Source organism: Aquarana catesbeiana, linkage group LG03 (assembly GCF_042186555.1).
Source record: "Aquarana catesbeiana isolate 2022-GZ linkage group LG03, ASM4218655v1, whole genome shotgun sequence".
In the NCBI taxonomy this organism is placed as follows: Eukaryota; Metazoa; Chordata; class Amphibia; order Anura; family Ranidae; genus Aquarana; species Aquarana catesbeiana.
In genome coordinates, this window is record NC_133326.1 from 14,950,172 (window position 1) to 14,974,606 (window position 24,435).

At 42.4% G+C, this 24,435-nt stretch overlaps 1 protein-coding gene across 5 annotated transcripts in view; it reads left to right on the forward strand.

Moving 5' to 3' along the window:
- Window positions 1-24,435, forward strand: part of MEGF11 (multiple EGF like domains 11) — an 838,162-nt gene that overhangs the window by 137,880 nt on the left and 675,847 nt on the right. For all 5 annotated transcript variants that reach the window (XM_073618306.1, XM_073618307.1, XM_073618309.1 and 2 more), the window contains exon 2: window positions 7,994-8,117. In XM_073618306.1, coding sequence (XP_073474407.1) covers window positions 8,002-8,117 — 116 coding nt within the window. In that variant the 5' untranslated portion in view covers window positions 7,994-8,001. The remainder of the gene's footprint in view (window positions 1-7,993; window positions 8,118-24,435) is intronic.

A 24,435-nucleotide genomic window follows, 5' to 3' on the forward strand; every position in this document is an offset into this window, starting at 1 on the left:
AGGATAAAAAAAAAAGCAAACTGGGCACTATTGTTTCTGGGTTGTGATACAGGTACAAACAACAACTAACATACACATATGTGGTATCGCTGCGATCGTCAGGAGCCGGAGAATTTTTTTATGAATTGGTCTTTGGTGGAAGGTTATAGAAATAGCAAGAAATGTACAGCTAATTACATTTTTTTTTTTTTTTTTACTATTTTGTGCCAGTTTTCCTGGAGGTACCTGTTGCCATTTATCACTAAATAAAAGACCAATTTGCCCTTAAAACAAAAAAAAAAAAAAACACGGCGTAAATATCCAGGGTGCTCAACCTGTGGCCCTCCATCTCCTACAAGTCCCACAAGGCATTGCAAGGCTGAGAGTTACAAGCATGACTCCCAAAGGCAGAGGACTGATGGGACTTGTAGTTCCGCAAAACAACTGGAGGGCTCCAGGTTGAGCTCCCAATAAGTAGTTGCGATGATATGTACAGTTTTACTATCACGTCAAAGTTGCAAAACTGTGTTCAGGCGTTAGCATTTGTTTTAAAGGGGTCATGAAGAGGTTAATTCTCTTTCTGGAGGAGGGCTGCTTTCACGCTGCTCCAACGCAAAAAACGCTGTAAAAACGCATATGTGTTTTTGCTGCGTTTTGCCACGTTTTCTGGGTGCCTATCTCCCAGCATCAAAGCGGTACAGCTAAAGGGACTGCATTTTTGCTTCGTTTTTTGTAAAAATGCAGCAAAAAAATGCATCAGTGGGAAACCAGCTGAACTGTATATTTGTTAACCGCTTGCCGACCAGCCGCCGTCATTATACTGCAGCAGGTTGGCACAGCTGCGCGAATCGCCGTAGGTGTACGGCGGTTGCTTTAAGATCAATAGCAGGCCCGCCATGCGACGGCGGAGCTGATGCACGTGGCTGGCGGCCCCCCGATGTCCGCCGGCCACCCGCGAACGCTCCACAGAGAGCCAGAACGGGGATCTGTCAATGTAAACAAACAGTTCTGTCGGGGGAGGAGAGAGATCTGCTGTTCCTTGTGATCAGTAACAGCGATCTCTCTACTCCTCCAGTCAGTCCCCTCCCCCCCACAGTTAGAAACAGCTCCCTAGGCAACACATTTAACCCCTTGATCGCCCCCCTAGTGTTAACCCCTTCCCTGCCAGTGACATTTATACAGTAATCAGTGGCTATTTTTGAGCTCCGATCACTGTATAAATGTCACTTGTCCCAAAAAAAAGTGTCAAAAGTGTCCGATCTGTCCGCCGCAATGTCGAAGTCCCACTAAAAAAATCGCTGATCGCCGCCATTACTAGTTAAAAAAAAAAATAATAAAAATGCCATAAAACAATCCCCTATTTGGTAGACGCTATAACTTTTGCGCAACCCAATCAATATACGCTTATTGCGTTTTTTTTTTTTTTTTTTTTACCAAAAATAAGTAGAAGAATACATATCGACCTAAACTGAGGAAGACATTTTTTTTTTAATATTTATTATAGCAAAAAGTAAAAAATATTATTTTTTTTTTTTTTTCAAAATTGTTAACCCCTTCCCTGCCAGTGACATTTATACAGTAATCAGTGGCTATTTTTAGCTCCGATCGCTCTATAAATGTCACTGGTCCCAAAAAAAGTGTCAAAAGTGTCCGATCTGTTCCACCGCAATGTCGAAGTCCCTCTAAAAATTGCTGATCACCGCCATTACTAGTTAAAAAAAATGAATAATAAAAATGCCATAAATCAACCCCCATATAATGTAGAAGCTATAAATTTTGCGCAACCCAATCAATATACGCATTTTTTTTTTTTTTTTTACCAAAAATATGTAGAAGAATACATATCGGCCTAAACTGATGAAGACATTTTTTTTTTTTAATATTTATTATAGCAAAAAGTAAAAAATATTGTTTTTTTTTTTTCAAAATTGTCGCTCTTTTTTTTTTGATTATAGCGCAAAAAATAAAAAAACGCAGAGGTGATCAAATACCATCAAAAGAGAGCTCTATTTGTGGGAGAAAAACAACGTCAATTTTGTTTGGGTGCAATGCCGCACGACCGCGCAATTGTCAGTTAAAGCGACGCAGTGCCGAATCGCAAAAAGTGCTCTGGTCAGGAAGGGGGTGAAATCTTCCGGGGCTGAAGCCGTTAATAACAAAAGTCGAATATAATACAATTGTTTATAAAAATTTAGATATTTTTTAAAAACTGTCATTTTTGGGTTTTTTTGGCCAAGTCCATCCTACGCAGTGCCCTTAGAGGGCTAAATCCTTTCCAGGGGGTTAATGTATCTGTTATGTGTTAATTTTATTTGATCGCATGCTGTATGTATATATATATATATACATCTATATATAGATAGAGATAGATAGATAGATAGATAGATAGATAGATAGATAGATAGATAGATAGATAGATAGATAGATAGATAGATAGATAGATAGAGATATATATATCTATATAGAGATATAGATATATATCTCGATACAGATATAGATATATATCTCGATATAGATATATATCTCGATATAGATATATATCTCGATATAGATATAGATATTTTTTATTATTATTTTCTGTATAAGGGGTTAATGCGTCCTGTACTCTCCGCATTTTCTATGGAAACTCTCAGTTGTATATAAAATTCCCCGGAGCCCCAACGGGACGTAATCCATTAAACTCTGAAGATATTCCCTGACAATGGATCCATGTCTGATGTACTCGCCGTCCTGATTACACACACTGAAAGGGCCATTCACAGCCAGCAGACCATGGTAAAGACTCCCCTGAGCGTCCAAAGTGGCCCCTGGAGACATCACTCATGTGATAAGAATACCTTTTTTTTGGGGCAAATAAATGGGGATGCAGAGCGCCAAACGTAGAGCGACTCCGACCTGCTTTACGAAAGAAAGCCCCTTGATGCTTGGCATTGACACAATAGCAGTAGAAGTATATAGAAGTATACACCCCTCCCCGATTAGCGGAATAAGGTCAAAGACATAAACGACCCGAGAAGTTTCTGGAACCCGGGACTGGAGGACGGTCACGGTCCAAGTTTCCTGGTATTTGATTTCCAATAGAAGCATTAGAAAAGTAATTGTGCCGCAGCGACAGTAAACACGCGAACCACGGCGTGGCCGTCCATAACCCGGTCGATGCGGGGTTAAGTGCATTTCACATAAATAGCAATCGCAGCAAATGGCGTGTATGTAAATGGCGGGAGGGGGAGGAGCGCCACCGGCTTCTGATAAAATGAGTTGTTAGCGTCTGCCGATAAATAGAACCTTTCAGAGTAACAACCATTGATTTTAATGTTGTAGCGAATTTGTGTATCTGTGACCGCTGCGCTGGCTCCTGCTGGGGGCATCTCGGCTATGAAATGGTTAATTGCAGGTCTTAAAGTGACACTCAACTTCTAAAAAAAAAACTTTATTCGAGTGTACATTCTTAGTTAAAAAAAAAAAAGTCCCTTTTACCTCCTCTAAATCTAACTTCCTGGTAGAGGGTGGCTACGTTCGTTCTCCATGGCCTCAATGTATGCAGGAATGTAGCCACCCTCTCTTGCTCACTCCCAGGCATGTACTGGCCATCGGGACTACTGCAAGTTTCCCCGTGGGCCGATGGTTCAGTGGGCTGGTTTTAGTGACAGCCTGAGCCGGTCAAAGTAATGGCTGCGCGACGTCCGCCACGCTGATCATCCTTGGCTGTTCCCTGTGTCCTCCTCTTCCGTGTCCTCCAGCCGCTCCTCTGGTCCCATGTCCTTTTCCTCCTCCACCTCCTGCAGCCGGCTTCCCTCCTCTCCTCTTCCACCAGCTGCTGGGGGCGATGTGTCAGGATGCAGAGCGGAGGAAGGGGCCGGTAAATATGTCATTTACCGGCCCCTTCCTTTTCTTAATTGGACACAGTGAGTGATCGCCCCTGTGTCTTTTGATGTGAGCAGAGTAAACTCTGCATCAGTTTATGAATAAACAGGGGCCGCTGGGTGACCCCGCCTCCCTCTGACGCCACGGGTAAGCCATGAGGAAGTCCCTGTGGCATCAGAGGGGGCGGGGTTACCCGGTTATGTCATCGGGTGGCCCCGCCCTCAGTTATATCAGAACTGTCACAGCGAAGAAGTCTCACACGGCGGGAGCCTCCCATGGAGGCGGATCGGTCGCGGCTTTTTTTTTTCTTTTTCGGGCCATCGGTGGCGTGATAGAGGAAGATGAATGGACATTTTTTGTGAAATGGTAGGGGTACAGTTGTACCCCATTACCATTTCATACGGGGGGGGGAGGCCGGGATCTAGGGGTCCCCTTGTTAAAGGGGGCTTCCAGATTCCAATAAGCCACCTACAGACCCTCACAACCACCGGGTAAGGGTTGTGGGGATGATGCCCTTGTCCCAATCAACATGGGGACAAGGTGCTTTGGGGGGCTACCCCAAAGCACCCTCCCCATGTTGAGGGCATGTGGCCTGGTACGGTTTAGGAGGGGGGGCATTCTCTCGTGCCCCCCTCTTTTCCTGCGGCCTGCCAGGTTGCGTGCTCAGATAAGGGTCTGGTATGGATTCTGGGGGGGCCCCTACCCCATTTTTTAAAAAATTTTGGCGCAGGGTTTCCCTTAAAATCCATACCATTCAGGTCTGGTATGGATTTGGGGGAGGACCCCTATGCCATTTTTTTTTTATTTGGCGCAGGGTTCCCCTTAATTTCCAAATCAGACCCGAAGGGCCTGGTATGGATTTTAGGGGGGACCCCCATGCAATTTTTTTAAAAAAATTTGGTTTAGGGTTCCCCTTAATAATTATACCACACCCAAAGGGCCTGGTATGGACTGGGGGGATCCCATGCTCTTTTTTTTTCAATGAGTTTTATCTGTATTGCCGGGACCCAACAATTCATTATAGCCGCGATCAGTTTTAAATGACTTTTTTTCCTTTAGAAATGTCATTTTGTGCAGGGACTATTCTAAACACGGGCAAAATGCGCCACTTTACAGGCATACTATAGACACCCCCCCCAGGCACGATAATTAAAGGAATATTTCATTTTTATTGTTTCACTTTAACCATTAAAAAAAATCACTGCTCCCAAAAAAACGGCCATTTGAAAAAAAAAAATTTGCATTGATACATGTCCCCTGGGGCAGGACCCGGGTCCCCAAACCCCTTTTTATGACAATAAATTGCATATAAGCCTTTAAAATGAGCACTCTTGATTTTTCATGTTTGTGTCCCATAGACTTTAACGGGGTTCCGGCAGCTTTTGAATTTGCCACGAACAGCGCAAATTGTTGGCTGTTCGGCTAACACCCAAAAATCGAGTCGAACATCGGGCTCATCCCTAGTTATTTCGGATAATCTGTAACTTTGGACTAAATTTGTTACGTTGACTAACAGCCAAATTTTGAAAGGAGGTTCCAATACCTAAAATTAAAAATTTGGTTATTATTAGTTATTGTTTAGAATTTTTCGGATTTTCGTTCTTTTGAATTTTTGGATTTTCTTTCTTTTTTTTTGGATTTTCGAATTTCTGAATTTTTAAAAAATTTTTGAATTAAAGAATTTACGGATTTTCGAATTTACGAGTTTTCGAATTTACGAATTTTCGAACGTATGAATTTAAGAAATTTTTCAGCAGTGCACATGTCTACATATGGCTGTGCACGCCAAAAATTAGAGCAATATTTCTAGCACCAGACATCCTTCATAACACTAAACCAATGACCTATAGGGGCTTTTAAAGCATCGCCTACAGAAAATATAGGGAACTGTCGGAATTTCACGGGCACGTGCAGGTTTGGCATATTGGGTATCTATTTACTTGGTGCAACCTCCTCTTTTATATTTTAGCAAAAAAAAATTAGGTAATTGATTGCATTTCTGTGCCCCCCCTAAAATTAATTTCAATGTGTTTTTTACCTTTGCGCTAATATCGTGTGGCCAAAAAAAAAATATTGGATCTGCCACATTTTTTTTTTTCTCTAGGGTGTCTTTTTTCAGAAAATAACACAACAAAAGGAAAATAGCCCATGGGACTTTGAATAAACAAGCATGGGGGCCAACAAAGTAGAGTAAAACATGGTAACTTGGTTTATTAAAACCTGAATAAATGCACAAACATAAAAGCCGAGCTCTAAGCATAATAACAAATTGCTTCAAAACATATATGTAATTGTATACAATGTTTGAATCGTACTGGCATCTATAACTCGACGCGTTTCGCAAGTCACTGCTCGCTTCTTCAGGAGTAGATCGTTGGGTGCGATTATCTCTCTTTTAAATTTTTTTTTTATTTTTAATAAATTTGCAAAGATTTCAAACAAACTTCTTTCACGTTGTCATTATGGGGGATTGTTTGTAGAATTTTGAGGAAAATAATGAATTTAATCCATTTTGGAATAAGGCTGTAACATAACAAAATGTGGAAAAAGTGAAGCGCTGTGAATACTTTCCGGATGCGCTGTATATCACATACCTGGGGGAAGCTGACAATCACTGTAGTAGTCGGCGCTACTAAAGTTTTCAATGTAATCCTGTGCCGAGCAGTTGCCCCACTGCTTGCTGGCCACTGGGGGTCGCTCACTTTGCATTGCTGCCATTCACAGAGTGCCTTGTATTTTTTTTTTGTCCTCTGATTGGACGAGGTGGAGAGGAGGGGGTGGTGATATCATAATCTCCACCTCGTCCAATCAGAGAATACCTTGTCTGTGTATACCTGTACGAGGTATGTGTTTGCCCGCACAGTGATTTGCAGGTGTTTTCCGTACATCGGCGCGCAGGCAGTCCTATTCTTGTCAGTTGGGATGCAGCGGCTGCATGGACACCAATGCTCCCTATTCGACATCCTTGTGGGCGGGGGGTCCCTGAATGCACGCTGTCTGTGTGATTTTGGGGGGGGGGCAGTGACTGTCCGCGTGCATCTGCTGTGCCCCCATTGACATGAATGCAGGGAACACCTGTGCATCCCCTTGTGGGAAGCACAGATCTAGCACGGGTATATACATACAAGACATTCTCTGATTGGATCTCCACCTCATCCAATCAGAGAACCCCATTGGAGGGGCATATGTACAGGGGGGTCGCAGGGGCCGGCCCTTGCACAGGTGTACACTTAAAGTGGCTGTAAACCCTTCCATATACCCAGTGCAGTGAGCGGCCTCCCAGGATACACAGAGATAAAGCAAATCCTCCTATATAAGTTGTACTTGTTTATTTGCAGTCTTCTCTTCTCTACAGCCGTTCAAAGTGCAGCATTTATAAAGCTTGTCCGAGCTGTCAGAAAGCAGGGGATGGGGAGCTGATATCACGCTCAGTGATGAGAGCTGCAAGCTGGTTGGATGGAAGTGACACACCCATACCTCCCAACTTTTTGAGATGTGAATGAGGGACACCTATCAGCAAAAGTATGCAGGCATAGGACACCCCCCCTGCCACGCCCCCTTAAAGGAGAATTGTACAAAAAAACAAGATTGGTTAAACCTACAAGTGCTTTTTTTTACCACTACTATTCCTTTATATTGGCTTTTGGAATTTACAAATGCAACAATTTAGAAATCAGATGAAAAGTTTAGCTCTGGAAAACACTTTTTGATAGATAAAAAGTGCATTTTATATACATCTATATAGATCAGACCAAAATGAGGAGGAATGAGGGACAGAGGGACATTGTACAAAATCAGGGACAGTTGGGAGCTATGCACACCTCCCTTCACACAGCACACAGGAACAGAGCTGAGGCTGTCAATCACAGGCTGTGTGCTGGAGTTCCCTCCCCTGTCACCTTTTTTTCTCTTGGTGTCAGGAAAACTTGTCAGAAGTGATTCCTGCTGATAGCAGAGGAAGGAGGCAGCAGACAGAAATTACACTTAGTGCTCTGGACTGAGACAAGTACACATTATAGAGGGGAAATGCTTTGTTCATATTTCATGTCTGAGGATTACAACCACTTTATGTACACCTGTGTGATTTAGGCTTTATATGATTTCTCGGCTGTGATTTCTGTCTCACCTGTAATTGGTTTTATCTCGGCAGGTGACACCATGAAGCTCTTCGCTGCCTTGGGATGGACTGTGGAGGTGTTGGTTTTGTGTCTGGTGCTCGGAACGGCCGTCTTGCTGAATCCAGAGGATCCCAATGTCTGCAGCCACTGGGAGAGGTACGGCCATTCGCTACAGGAACCCCCTGAAATCTGGGGGGGTCTACACCGACATTGTGTGTTCATTTTAAAATATAAGTAAAGGCATCTATTTATTTATTTTTTTAGATCCCCCCCCCCCTGTCAGGATTTGATTGCTGTCTGTGCCCCCCCCCCCCCCCCCCGTTAGGGAGACTCACCCTCTCGATTTGTCCAAAAGTGGAGGAAAATATCACATTTTGGGTTGTCACCAGAACAGGAATAGAAGGGAAATCTTCCAATGGGGGTCACGTGTTCTGGTGACACCCCGGGATTCCCCCACTTTGGAGGGATTCCCTCTCACTTCCTGTTTTGGATATGGGGCAGGAAGTGAAGGGAAATCTCCCCAATGGGACACAGATGGCATTACAAAAAAAAAAACAAACAAAAAAAACAGGGGTTATAACCCTCATGTATAAAATGAATGTTATTCATTTTACCTGTCAGTGGTCAGAATGGTATGGCTGTATATGGTGTTTTAGCAAACACCTGTTTATACCTTTATTGACGGTATTCCCTCTCCTCATTGAACGACGACTCATAAATATTCACACGCTGGACAAACATTTTTTTGTAAAATGATTTCTAATTTTCTGAAATTGGTCTTGTTTGTAGTAAATAATAATAATAATAATAATATTAATAAATACAGTAACATACAATAAGTACTACTAATAAATATGCATTAAATAATAACAATAAATAACATACAATAATAATATATAGTACAATCATATTCAATAAACAATAATAAAATAACAATAATAATACAGTAAAATACAAGAAATACTAATAATAATAAATATGCAATAAATAATAACAATAAAAATAATAATAATAATAATAAATACAGTAACATACAATAAGTACTAATAATAGATATGCAATCAATAATAACAATAAGTAACATATAATAATAATTAATATACAATAAATAACATAAAATAATATTATATAATGCACAATAAATCATATACAATAAATAATAATAAATACAGTAACATACAATAAATACTAATAATAAATATGCAATAAATAATAACAATAAATAAATAATAATAATAATAAATATAGTAACATAAATAAGCACTAATAATAAACATGCAATAAATAATAACTGTAAATAAAATACAATAATAATAATAAATAATATACAATAAATAACATACAATAATATTATATAATGCACGATAAATCATATACAACAAATAATAATAAATCCAGTAACATACAATAAATACTAATAATAAATATGCAATAAATCATAACATTAAATAACATACAATATTAATAATAATTATAACAAATAATATACAATAATAAAACAAGTAGCATACAATAATATATAATGCACAATATATCATATACAATAATAATAAATCCAGTAACATACAATAAATACTACTAATAAATATGCAATAAATGATAATAAATAACATACAATATTAATAATATATAATATACAATAAATAAAAAAACAATAAATAACATACAATAATAATAAAAAATGCACAATAAATAATAATACATAACATGCAATAATAAATAATGTACAATAAATAACATACAATAATAAAAACATACAATAACTAACAAACAATATACAATAAATAATAAAAATAAGTAACATACAATAAATAATAATATTAAATAACATACAATAAATTATGTTGTTAAAAAGAAACACAAAATACAGCTGTACGTTTTTACGGATGATGTTTAGTTGGGTATAAATCTATGACAGCAGTGATTGGCTGACATTTATCGTGCAGCGGCACCATTATTTTCTGAAATTGGTCTTGTTTATGGTAAATAATAGTATTAAATAATTTGCAATAAATAATGACAATAAAGAACATACACTAATAATAAAAAATAATATACAACAAATAACAAGAAATAACATACAATAAATAATAACAGTAAATAACATACAATAAATAATTACGATAAACAACATACAATAAATAACATACAATAAATAATAATAAATAACATACAATAAATAATAATACACAATAAATAATGTACAATATTAATATACAATAAATAATAATATTAAATGAAATGCAATATATAATGTATTACATTAATAAAAAGAACATAAAATATGCCTGTGCATTTTAAGGTTGATGTTTGGTTGGATATATGTCTATACATGACAGAGATGATTGGCTGACATTTATCACACGCAGTCACCATTATCCTCCGTCGGGCTGTTATTGGAAAGAGATTTTACTGAGAAAATGTGTCATTAGCTGTGAAGAACTCAGGCCGTTCTGACTTCAGCACCATGGAGAGCGACGTGCGCTGAGCATTCGTTCTGTTTATTCCCTCCGATTGTTCTATTTATTACTGCAGCTCTATGGAGTATAATATTTTATTGTTGCAGAGTCACGGCTAAGAGTCAGTCACACGAAGCTCCCACCGACACGTTCCACAAACACCTCAAATTGCAGGTTCGCTTGTATAACATTTTCTGGTTGCATAACATTCCCCGGTGATGAATATTTTTCCCGATTGTATTCATCCATCCGAATAATGATGTACATAGGGAACACGGGGAGGGCACTTTGCTGAATCCTTCTACAGCACATACATTTCATATATTGCCGGATGCCATAGGTGAATTAAAGCAGTATTAAATCCAAAAAGAAGCATTTTTTAATTTTTTTAAATGATTTTTTAGGCTTTTTTATTAACTGTAGGTCTGTTTTTTTTTTTAACTTCCTTTAACAGACCAAGCTGTGGGGGGGGGGGGTTAAATGTATTAGCACATTTAAATACACTAACAAATTAAAGGCAAACTGAAGCTCACACTTTATAATCAGTTGCAGCAAATTCTGGGATAAAGGTTTTGAATGAATAGATCAAAGCTGATCATTTTATACACCCCAGCCAGTTCTAAGTGCTTTATCTCATCCATGTAAACTAATACATTCTGCTGGAGAGCTTGCGCTTTTTAAAAACAGACTTGCTGGCTGGATCACCTGATGAAAATTGAAGAAAAAGTCTAAAAAAATAAAACAGATGCAGCCATCAGGGGGCGTAGCTACAGGGGTCACAGGGGTCGTAATAGCAACCCAACCCAATGCTCCCCTGTACATCTGGATAGGAGGAGCTTTGGGGGCAGCATATAGAAGTGCCAATCCCCTCCATTCTCCTCCTGTAGCTGCCAGCTTCTCCTCCTCTCCCTCCCACAGGCATTCAGCGGCTGCAGGAGGAAAATGGAGGAGATTGGTTCCTCTATATGCTATGCTGCCCTCGCAGCCCCTCCTACCGAGGTCCTGCTGCAACCAGGCCTCTGTGTATTCTCCTGCCCCCCTCCCATCCCCCGCAGGGGTATTAGCTTCCCCCCTCCCCCCGGCTGCTGCAGGGATGTGTCAGGATGGAGAGCAGGGAAAGTGGACAGTAAATGTGTCATTTACTGGCCCCTTACTTTTCTGAATGGACCAAGTCAGTGATCTGTACCAATCACTGAGTCTGTTCATTTATAACTGAAACATAGTAAACTGTGTTTACTATGATTCGGTTTGTGAATGAACAGGAAACTCTGACAGAGCTATTCCTGTTCATTTATTCTGTGCAGCTGAGGATACAGAGACGGAGATTGAGGACTCTGTCCTCAATCCTTTCTCTGTCTCAAAGGTGGTCCGTTTAGACCCCTGATATCTCACCAAAGCCCCCCCCCCCCCCCCCCAACGGGACTCCTAAAAAAAAAATAATAAAAATAATAAAAAATACAATTTTAAAAGAAAAATAAATAAATAAAATGGTTAAAAAAAAATTTTTTAAAAATAAATAAAAAGTTAATGGCGCCAGCGGTGGAACTACCAGGGTCACAAAGGTTGCACTTATGACTGGGCCCCGGTGTTCCACCACCGTGTGGGGCCCCCCAAGATGGCAGGAAAGGGGCCTGCTGCAGAACATGTGAAGGGGGCCATAACAAAGGGCCCCACAATGGGAGAAAAGGGCCCTGGGATAAGTGGGTAGGGGGGCCCAGAAGGGTAGGGGGGCCCTGAAGGTTCACCTCTGCATCACCTCTAAGAGTTGGTAAGCTGCAATATGATAAATGCTTGCTTTCGGGTTTAACCTCTTCCTTCCCGCGCTATAGCTGAAAGATGGCTACAGTGCGGCTCTGTTGTTTTTCGGGAGGGCGCCCATGGAACGTCCTCCCGGAACCACGCCCCTTGCTTACCCCCGGGGGGGGCGCATTCAGCACGCTTTGATCACAGATGGTGTTAAAGGGCCAATCACAGCTGATCACAGACTTGCCGTTATCGGCATTTGCTCACGCGCTGTCACAGCATTAGGAGAGGAGAGCCGGTAATCGGCAATCCTGACAGAGGACATGTACACAGACAATCAGAGCACTGATCATCAGTGCCAATCAATGCCCATCAATGCTGCCCATTAGTGCCCATCAGTGCTGCCCATCAGTGCCCAATAGTGCTGCCCATCAGTGCCTCCTCATCAAAGTTGGTATACAAAAGTTAAGTACAGCGCTGCGCTAGAAGGAGTAAACAGCAGCCGACACACCCGTAGACTCAGGATTAAAGTAACAGTAAAAATTCAAAAAGTGTGGCGCTATAAACTCCGTGAGTAAGAAAAGAATAAAACCTGCTGGGTCTAAACAACCCCTCTGCATGCTCAGTAGACACCTGTTCATCATCGTTTATGCACCATTATCACAGATTTTTTGCTTATATATTTTTTTTTCTCACTCATTATGATATGGACTTTATATTTAATACTATTTTGTGATGTTTTTTCACTGATCATTGGATTTAGTGAATGTATTTAAGTGTTATTATTTTGTCTACTAGTCACATTTTTTTCACGTAAGCACTTTCTGGTTCACACTGAATTGTTTGCTTTGTAATCACTTAATATTTAAGAGTGTTTTATTCTTTTCTTACTCACGGAGTTTATAGCGCCACACTTTTTGAATTTTTACTCCTCATCAAAGTTGCCTATCGGTGCCCATCAGTGCCATGTAACAGTGGCGCCTATCAGTGCCCATTAGTGTTGCCTATCAGTGCCTCCTCATCAGAGCTGCCTATCAGTGCCCATCAGTGCAGCCTCATATTGAGTCGCCTATCAGTGTCCATCTGTGCAGCGTCATCAGAGTTGCCTATCAGTGCCCATCAGTGCCACATATCAGTGGCGCCTATTAGTGCCCATCAGTGCCTATTAGTGCCACATATCAGTTCCCTATTAGTGCTGCATATCAGTGCCTCCTCATTAGTGCCGCCTATCAGTACCCATCAGTGCCTCCTCATTAGTACCCATCAGTGCCTGTTAGTGCCGCATATTAGTTCCCTATTAGTGTCGCATATCAGTTCCTTATTAGTGCCTCATATCAGCGCCTCCTCATTGGTGCCGCCTATCAGTACCCATCAGTGCCTCCTCATTAGTGCCCATCAGTGTCACCTATCAATGCTGCCTATCAGTTCCCTATCAGTGCTCATCAGTGGCACCTATCAGTGCCTATTAGTGTGGCTTATTAGTGTCGCATATCAGTTCCCTATTAGTGCCACATATCAGTTCCCTATTAGTGCCGCATATCAGTGCCTCCTCATTAGTGCCACCTATCAGTACCCATCAGTGCCGCCTCATTAATGCCCATCAGTGCCGTCTATCAGTGCCCTTCAGTGCTGCATATCAATTCCCTATTAGTGCCGCATATCAGTTCCCTATTAGTGCCACATATCGGTGCCTCCTCATTAGTGCCACCTATCAGTACCCATCAGTGCCGCCTCATCAGCGCACATCAGTGAAAGAGAAAAACTACTTCTTTGCAAAATTTTATAACAGAAACTAAAAAAGTTGTTTGTTTTTCAAAATTTTCTGTATTTTTCCGTTTGTTTAAACCCCCCCCCAGTGGTGATTATATATCACCAAAAGAAAGCACTATCAGTCTCAAAAAAAATGATAAAAAATGTCATTTGGGTACAGCGTTGTATGACGGCGCAATTGTCATTCAAAGTGTGACAGCGCTGAAAGCTGAAAATTGTCCTGGGCAGGAAGGGGGTGAAAGTGCCCGGTATTGAAGGGGTTAATATCGCTTTAAAGCGGAATTCCACCCATTTAAAAGTCATCGGCTACAAAAAGTGTAGCCGCTGACTTTTAATAATCGGACATTCACCTGTCCCGCAGTCCAGCGATGTAGGTGCAGGAAGCCCCTCTCCTCTCCCCCTTGCTCCTCTCCGCGGCGCCGGAATTCTAAGTCTGGGCGCCCGGCTGTGGCTGCACAGACGGGCACGCACTGCGCATTCGCGAGCCGCGCTGCACGCTGTGAATGGCCAGGCAATCCTCCGGGACCTGTGATGTGTCCCAGAAGATTGCAGGGAGGGAGGGGGGAGAGGTGAGCTTCCTTCCGGCGCCGCGGAGCCAGGGGAGGAAGTGGGAGCTGGGTGCCTCTAAAAACTGGGCTCCCCTCCCCCCAAAAAAATGACATGCCAAATGTGACATGTCAGGGGGTCACCAGCACTTAAAGCGGAAGTTCCATTTTTGGGATGACTTATTGGGGTCAATTAGTGACAGATATCCCATACGGGTAAAGTACCACGCCCTCTTTTTTTCTCTTAGTCCTGATTCCCATTTATGGCATTTTTAGTGCTTTTTTGCATTTTGCAGATTTGCTCTACAGAACGTGTTCCATAGGAAACCATGTTAACCACTTCCGGACCGCCGCACGCCGATATACGTCCCAAGTTTGAAGAGGAATGTCGTTGTTATGGCAGCAGCTAGCTGCCGTAACCCTGGTGTCCTCTTCTTCGGCTGGCGGTCCGATTTCCGATAACAGTGGTCTCTGCGGCGGATTCGCCGCGAGATCACTTCTATCGGCATATTAGTGTAAATATGAGATCTGAGGTCTTTTTGACCCCCAGATCTCATATTTAAGAGGTCCTGTCATGTTCTTTTTCTATTACAAGCGATGTTTACATTCCTTGTAAGAGGAATAAAAGTGACACAATTTTTTTTTTTTAAAAAACAGTGTAAAAATAAAACATAAAAGGTAAAATAAATAAGAAAAAAAATTTTTTTTTTATAAACTCGCCCCGTCCCTCCGAGCTTGCGCTCAGAAGCGAACACATACGTGAGCAGCGCCTGCATATGAAAACGGTGTTCAAACCACGCACGTGAGGTATCGCCGCGATCGGTAGAGCGAGAGCAATAATTCTAGCCCTAGACCTCCTCTGTAATTTAAAACATTCAACCTGTAGAATTTTTTTAAACGTCGCCTATGGAGTTTTTTTAAGGGTAAAAGTTTGTCACTCCACTGTCGTTCCACGAGCGGGCGCAATTTTGAAGCGTGACATGTTGGGTATCAATTTTACTCGGCGTAACATTATCTTTCACGATATAAAGAATTGTGACCCCAAACACACCTGTTGCAAGTAATAGTGTGACTGTGATAGCGTTGCAGGCAATCTGACGCTAACGATATCTTTCGCAATATTAAAAAAAAAAATTGGGCTAACTTTACTGTTGTCTTATTTTTTTAATTCAAAAAAGTGTATTTTTAAAAAAAAAAAAGTGCGCTTGTAAGACCGCTGCGCAAATACGGTGTGACAGAAAGTATTGCAGCGACCGCCATTTTATTCTCTAGGGTGTTATAAAAAAATGTATAATGTTTGGGGGGTTCTAAGTAATTTTCTAGCAAAAAAAAAATTTTTTTTAACTTGTAAACAACAAATCTCAAAAAAAGGCTCGGTCCTTAAGTGGTTAAATGGACTGTAGTGCAATTCTGCAAAATGCAAAAAGCACTAAACATGTAGCAGTCTGTCCGGTATAAAGGGGGTGAAGAGACCGGCAGATCGGGGTTCCCCTTTAGGTGTCAGACGGGTTCTGCCCCACAAATCCCGGACCGTCGGAGAACATTGCGATCGGCCTCGGCTCTGCTGGCATTAGTATGGGCCATATTCATCCTGCAGAATAGATTGTTTTTTTGGCAGGTGTTCCACTTTTCATTAATCTTTTCCCTTCATTAATTAAAACAGATTTCACATACAAAAGCGATGTTGGTTTCTTGTATTTTAAAAAAAAGCTCGCCTCCCATTCACTCTGTAAGGGTGCGGTAAACCTCCATCCACCTATAGAGCCATTGAAAGGAGCCATCTGCTACACCTCAAGGGGAAACGCCACCCCTCAATGTTTCCATATCAGATTAACGGAGGATTTTTTATCTTTTATTTTACTTTATGTCCAAATTGCCAAATTCACCCAACAGGCCCCATTCACACCTGGCAATTGTCAGCAATTCCAAATCGCATTGCAATCACTGCAAAATGTGCAACACATTCATTCTAAATGGCACCCCAAATAGGTCGGGGACAATTTTATTGCAATTGCCGCGCAATATGTCGCACACTGCAGTTGCGGCAAAATGTGCTTTTCACCACTTAAACTCCGAGAGGTTTCACCCCCCCCCCCCTTCATGACCAATTCAGCACTGCGCTACTTTGCCACTTAGGTGGTTTTCTGGCGTTTTAGCGCTAGAAATAGCCTCTAAATAGCGCCTGAAAACCGCCTTCCGCATTAATTTCAGTGCATCTTTTTCACACTGGGGGCGGTGCGCCTGCGCGACATTGGGAAACGTCCCGCAAGCAGCATCTTTGAGGGCGGTTTGGGAGCGCTGTATTTAGCGCTCCCAAAACGGTCGTGTTGCGGCACTTTTCGGGTGCTTCGGAAGGGCCGCAACATGGGCGATTTTAACCCCTTCTTTGGGGTTAAAAGTGCCACAGTAGCGGACGAAAAAGCGCAGCTTAACCACCTCAGCCCCAGAAGATTTTACCCCCCTTCCTGACCAGAGCACTTTTTGCAGTTCGGCACTGCGTCGCTTTAACTGACAATTGCGCGGTCGTGCGACGTTGCACCCAAACAAAATTGACGTCCTTTTTCCCCCACAAATAGAGCTTTCTTTTGGTGGTATTTGATCACCTCTGCGGTTTTTATTTTTTGCGCTATAAACAAAAAAATAGTGTCAGTTTTGAAAAAAAAAGCAATATTTTTTACTTTTTGCTATAATAAATATCCTCCAAAATATAAAATAATAAAAATAAAAAAACTAATTTTTTCCTCAGTTTAGGCCGATATGTATTCTTTTACATATTTTTGGTAAAAAAAAAAAAAATTGCAATAAGCGTATATTGATTGGTTTGCGCAAAATTTATAGCGTCTACAAAATAGGGGATAGTTTTATGGCATTTTTATTATTTTTTTTTTTATTAGTAATGGCGGCGATCTGCGATTTTTATTGGGACTGCGACATTATGGCGGACACATCGGACACTTTTGACACTATTTTGGGACCATTGGCATTTATACAGCGATCAGTGCTAGAAAAATGCATGGATTACTGTAGAAATTACACTGAAAGGGAAGGGGTTAACCACTAGGGGGCGATCAAGAGGTTAAGTTTGTCCTAGGGAGTGATTCTAACTGTGGGGGGGAACGGGGAAATGCTTTGTTTACAAAGGCATCTCCCCGTTCTGCCGCTCCGTGACAGGATCATGGGCACCCGGCGGACATTGAGTCTGCAGGACCCGCGGTCACAGTCGCGGAGAACGCGGCAGGCGCGCGCATCTGCAGCACTACTTCTTAAAGGGGACTTACCTGTACGCACTTTTGCCCACCCGTGCCATTCTGCCGACGTACATCGCCGTGCGTGGGTCAGGAAGCGGTTAAACAGCGCTAGAGCGCAGCTAAAACAAGCGGTGCTTTAGCGCTAACGCGGCCGCGGCCCCAGTGTGAATGGGGTCTAACTGGTAATTGCGCGGTCATGTAACGCTGTACCCAAATATCATTTTGTACAATTTTTTTTCAAAGAAACAGAGCTTTATTTTGGTGGTATTTGATCACCACGGGTTTTTTATTTTTTGCGCTTTAAATGAAAAAAGTTCTGAAAGTTTTGAAAAAAAAAAGCCCCAATATATTCTACTTTCTACTATAAATCACATCCAATAAAAATAATAATAATAACAATTTCTTTTTTATAAATACATACCCAGAATGCATTTTGGCCAAAATTTATAAAGAATTAATTTGTATTTTTTTGGATGTGTTTTATAGCAGAAAGTAGAAAATATCAGGGTTTTTTTTTCTCAAAATTTTCGGTCTTTTATCATTTTGGTCAAAATTTGTGGTTAAAAAAAAAAAATAAAAAAATCTCTAACTTTATATGGATTGGTTTGTGTAAAAGTTATAGCGTCTACAAACTATGGTATACGCTATATTACCAAAAGTATTGGGACGACTGACGCACATAAACTTTAACCACTTCAACTCCGGAAGATTTACCCCCCTTCATGACCAGGCCATTTTTTTGGCGATACGGCACTGCGTTACTTTAACTGACAATTGCGTGGTTGTGTGATATTGTACCCAAATAAAATTGATGTCCTTTTTTTCCCACAAATAGACCTTTCTTTTGGTGATATTTGATCACCTCTGCATTTTTTTTTTTTTTGTTTTTTTTTGCGCTATAAACAAAAAAGGCCGACAATTTTGAAAGAAAAAGACAATATTTTTTACTTTCTGCTATAAAACATATCCAATTAAAAAAATTTAAAAAATCTAATTTCTTCATCAATTTAGGCCAATATGTATTCTGCTACATATTTTTGGTAAAAAAAAAATAAATCCCAATAAGTGTATATTGATTGGTTTGTGCAAAAGTTATAGCGTCTACAAACTATGGGATATATTTATATAATTTTTATTTATTTAAATTTTTTATTTGCTAGTAATGGCGGCAATCAGCGACTTATAGCGGGTCAAACAAATCGGACGCTAAAAGTGAAACTTTTTGGGGACCCATTACACCAATACAGTGATCAGTGCTAAAAAATATGCACTGTCACTGTACTAATGACACTGGCAGGGAAGGGGTTAACACCAGGTGCGATCAAAGGGTTAAATGTGTCCCTAGGGAGTATACCTGCTAACTGTGGGGGAGGTGCTTGTACTGTGGGAAGACAGAGATCTGTGTCCCTGCTGAACAGAAACACAGGATCTCTGTTTTCCCTTGTCACAAAACGGCAATCTGCCTTGTTTCTGCCTCTGTCAAGAATGATCGGCGGGTCCTGGCAGACATCGGGCCTGCCGGACCCGCTGATTGGCTCCCGCTGTGTCCAATCGCCGGAAGTGGAGAAAATGTACAGGTACGTGATTTTGCCTGTAGGAGCCGCCAACCCGCAGTGGGGCGGTCGGCAAGCGGTTAATGGCATCCCAGTCTTAGTCCGTAGGGTTCAACTGTTGGACGAGAATGCGTCGCTCGCAGTCTCCGCTCTAATCATCCCAAAGGTGTTCTATCAGGTTGAGGTCAGGACTCTGTGCAGGCGAGTCAAGTTCCTCCACCTCAAACTCACTCATCCATGTCCTCATGGACCTTGCTTGCCAACTCGTTTTGCCCTGATAAAAGGGGGCGTGTCCCCCAAAACGCGTCAGCCTGATATTATCATCCTTCTGAACCTGAGGCGTTCTATGAAAGGCTTGCTGGTTCCTGGGTTTTATACAACGCTATGATTCACACTGGTTCTGTGAGTAGATCTTGTATCGTTTATCCTCTAATAAAGCGCTTGGGATAATAGGCACTAGGTGTTTGCTCCCTTTGTTCTTTTTGTTGTTTTACTCAGCTTAGGAAACCATGAACAGGCAAAAACAATCAATCACTGCTCCACTCACTAACTAAACTTAATCTAGCAGGCTAAGTAGAGGCGGGTGCTACGTCCATATCTCAGGAGGCTTCAAAGAGGTGGTGGGGGGGCTGACATCATCTTCGCCTAGGGCAGACTTTCTCCACCTTTTCAACACGGAGGAACCCTTAAGCCCCATACACACTATCAGTTTTTCTGCTGATTTTTGTCTTCAGATTTACCAAAACCATGTAGTACAAGGACCTGCCTGATTGCATACAAGTTGAAGCTCCTAAGGTTTGACCTCCATATTATATGGTTTTGGTAAATCTGAAGGAAAAAATCAGCAGAAAATCTGATAGCGTGTATGGGGCTTGATAATAACCTTTCAGTCTCAGGGAACCCCTGTTAAAAATGGCTACAGTATATCTACAACTCATGATAAATTCGTGGGATGGCCAATGGAAGAGTGCTCCTTACATCTGTGGTCTTGGGGAAGAAATCCCCCCCCCCCCCTACAGATAGCTAAAAAGATAATTGGTGTCACTGGGAACTTATCTGAGAGGCAAAAATCGGTCATTGCTAAAGGAACCTCTAGCAACCATTGGAGGGTAATATGACGCTCAGTATTGCTAAAGGAACCCCTAGCAACCATTGGAGGAACCCTGGTTGAGAAACCCTGGTCTAGGGTAATATGACTCTCAGTATTGCTAGAGGAACCCCTAGCAACCCTTGGAGGAACCCTGGTTGAGAAAACCTGGTTGAGAAACCCTGGTCTAGGGTAATATGATGCTCAGTATTGCTAAAGGAACCCCTAGCAACCCTTGGAGGAACCCTGGTTGAGAAAACCTGGTTGAGAAACCCTGGTCTAGGGTAATATGATGCTCAGTATTGCTAAAGGAACCCCTAGCAACCATTGGAGGAACCCTGGTTGAGAAACCCTGGTCTAGGGTAATATGATGCTCAGTATTGGTAAAGGAACCCCTAGCAACCATTGGAGGAACCCTGGTTGAGAAACCCTGGTCTAGGGTAATATGACGCTCAGTATGGCACAATGGTTAAGAACACGGGGACATGACCAAAGGATGGAGGATATCAGAATTGGGTGGGTGGGAGGGGAGCCAAGGAGGTAGACACAAGGATGGATGAAGGTCCGCTTTAATGGATTTAGCTGATATCACCGGTTCCCCCCGTCAGGCAGCTCTAGAACGTGTTTAATCTAACGCGTCTCCGATGAAATCAAGGATCTCGCCTCCCTGTTCTCTGAGTATCTTGATGTTGTCAAGCCGCCTTTTCATTTATACTCGGTGGTAAAGGTTAATGTTTTTGGACGGAAGCAAAATAATTATAAACAATAGCTGCTTGTCGGGTTCTTTTCTCTCGGAAATAAAAAAGAAAAGCCGGTTAATGGGCTTGTTGAAGATCGGAATTCAGTCATTTCAATATCATTCGGTACTTTGTGAAACCCTCGGTGCCAAAATAGCGTGTTTGATTGCTATTTCACTTTAAAATATAACATTTCGGGGGAGCTCATAGCAAAAACACTCAACCACCTGTGAATGTCATTCAGAATGCTGAGAGGTTTGAAACGTATTTTTAGTATTTTTTTGTTTCTTTTGCCGTATAGCAATGCCAAAGATCTTTGCTTCCTAATAGCTTGTGCAGAATGCTACCGGGATTCCTCCAGCTTTAGATGTTGGGTAGGCAAAGGACTTTTTTTTTTCTTGGAGAAAAGGTGCAGGTACTCCCCTCCTCCGAGTTACCCCTTGTCTCCGCCCCCCTACCCACCTCTGAGGACCATCCCTTGCTTCCACCCCCTGCCCACCTCCCAGTACCGCCCCATTGCACAGAGTACAGAACTAAGAATTTGTATGGAATTTGTTAGTGATAACAATACAAGCAGTTAAATAGATCCCCTGCAGACAGCAATAATAGTCCCCACTCCAGCAAGAATAGATCCCTAGCAATAATAGATCCCCCAGCAATAATAGACCACTACTGCAAAAACAGACCCCCCCAGCAATAACAGACCCCCCCCCAGTAATAATAGACCCCCCCAGCAATAATAGACCGCTACCGCAATAACAGACCCCCCCCAGCAATAATAGACCGCTACCGCAATAACAACCCCCTCCAACAATAATAGACCCCCCCAGCAATAATAGATCCCCCAGCAATAATAGACCACTACTGCAATAACAGACCCCCCCCCAGCAATGATAGACAGCTACCGCAATAACAAACCCCCCCAGCAATAATAGACCCCCCAGCAATAATAGACCCCCCAGCAATAATAGACCCCCAGCAATAATAGATCCCCAACAATAATAGACCGCTACCGCAATAACAAACCCCTATTATTGCTGGGGGGGTCAGCAATAACAGACCCCCCCAGCAATAATAGACCGTTACAGCAGTAACAGACCCCCCAGCAATAATAGACCCCTCCAGCAATATTAGAACCCCCAGGAATAATAGACCTCCCCAGCAATAATAGACCCCCCCAGCAATAACAGACCCCACCAATAGAGCAATAATAGACCACTACTGCAATAACAGACCCCCCAATAGACCCTCCCCAGCAATAATAGTCCACTACCGCAATAACAACCCCCCCAACAATAACAGACCCCCCCAGCAATAATAGACCCCCCAGCAATAATAGACCGCTACCGCAATAACAATCCCCTATTATTGCTGGGGGGGGGGGTCAGCAATAATAGACCCCCCCAGCAATAATAGACCATTATAGCAATAACAGACCCCCCAGCAATAATGGACCCCTCCAGCAATATTAGGACCCCCAGGAATAATAGACTTCCCGAGCAATAATGGACCCCCAGCAATAATAGACCCCCCCCCAGCAACAATAGACCCCCCAGCAATAATAGACCCCCTAGCAACAATAGATTCCCTAGCAATAATAGACCACCTGCAACAAAATACTCCCCGAGCATCAACAGACCCCTCCCTCAACAGTAGAACACTCCCAACAACAACTGACCCCCCCCCCCCCAGCAACAATAGATCCCCCACCAGCAATGTGAGACCCCCCCAGCAACAATAGACCCATCCAGCAATAATAGAACCCCCCGCATTAATAGACCCCTCCAGAAATAATAGAATCCCCCAGGAATAATAGACACCCAAGAATTAATAGACCCCTCCAGCAATATTAGAACCCCCAGGAATAATAGACACCCCAGCAATAATAGACCCCTAACTACAATAGACTCCCTCGCAATAATAGACCTTCCCCAGCAAAAATAGACAACCTGCAACAAAAATACTTCCTGAGCATCAACAGACCCTTCCTCAACAGTAGAACACTCCCAACAACAACTGACCTCCCCCTCCAGCAACAATAGACCCCCCACCAGAAATAATAGACCCCCCTGGCAACAATAGACCCATCCAGCAATAATAGACCCCCCAGCATTAATAGACCCCTCCAGTAATATTAGAACCCCCGGGAATAATAGACCTCCCCAGCAATAATAGACACCTCAGCAATAATAGACCCCCTAGCAACAATAGACTTCCTAGCATTTTTAGATTCTCCCCAGCAATAATAGACCCCCTGCAATAAAATATTCCCCGAGCATCTACAGACTCCTCCCTCAACAGTAGAACACTCCCAACAACAATTGACCCCCCCCCCCCCAACAACAATAGATCCCCCACCAGCAATAACAGACCCCCCTGGCAACAAAAGACCCATCCAGTTATAATAGACCCCCCTAACATTAATAGACCCATCCAGCGATAGTAGACCCCTAGCAATATAAGACCTCCCATCAATAATAGACCACCCAGCAATAAAAGACCCCTCCAGCAATAATAGACTACCTAGCAACAATAGCCCCCCCCCCCCACCCCAGCAATTAGACCGCCTGCAACAAATTTCTCCCCCAGCTTCAATAGACTCCTCCCTCAACAGTGGATCACTCCCAACAACTGCCCCCTCCAGCAACAATAGATCCCCAACCAGCAAAAATAGATCCTCCTCAGCAATAATATACTCCATACAACAAAATACTCCCCCAGCATCAACAGACCCCTCCCTTAACAGTAGAACCCCCCCCCAACAACAATGACCCCCCTCTAGCAATAATAGATCCCCCCCTAGCAATAAGGACCCCCAGCAACATTGCACATGTCCAGCAATAATTAACTCCCCAGCATTAATAGACCCCCTACAGCACTAATAGACAACCCAACAATAAAAGACTCCTCCAGCAATAATAGACCCCCTAGCAATAATAGACCCCCTAGCAACAATAGACCCATCCAGCGATAATGCCCCCCCCCCCCCCAATAATAGACCTCCCAGCGATAATAGACCACCCAGCAATGAAAGACCCCTCCAGCAATAATAGACTACCTAGCAACAATAGCCCCCCCCCCCACCCCAGCAATTAGACCGCCTGCAACAAATTTCTCCCCCAGCTTCAATAGACTCCTCCCTCAACAGTGGATCACTCCCAACAACTGCCCCCTCCAGCAACAATAGATCCCCAACCAGCAAAAATAGATCCTCCTCAGCAATAATATACTCCATACAACAAAATACTCCCCCAGCATCAACAGACCCCTCCCTTAACAGTAGAACCCCCCCCCCCCCAACAACAATGACCCCCCCTCTAGCAATAATAGAT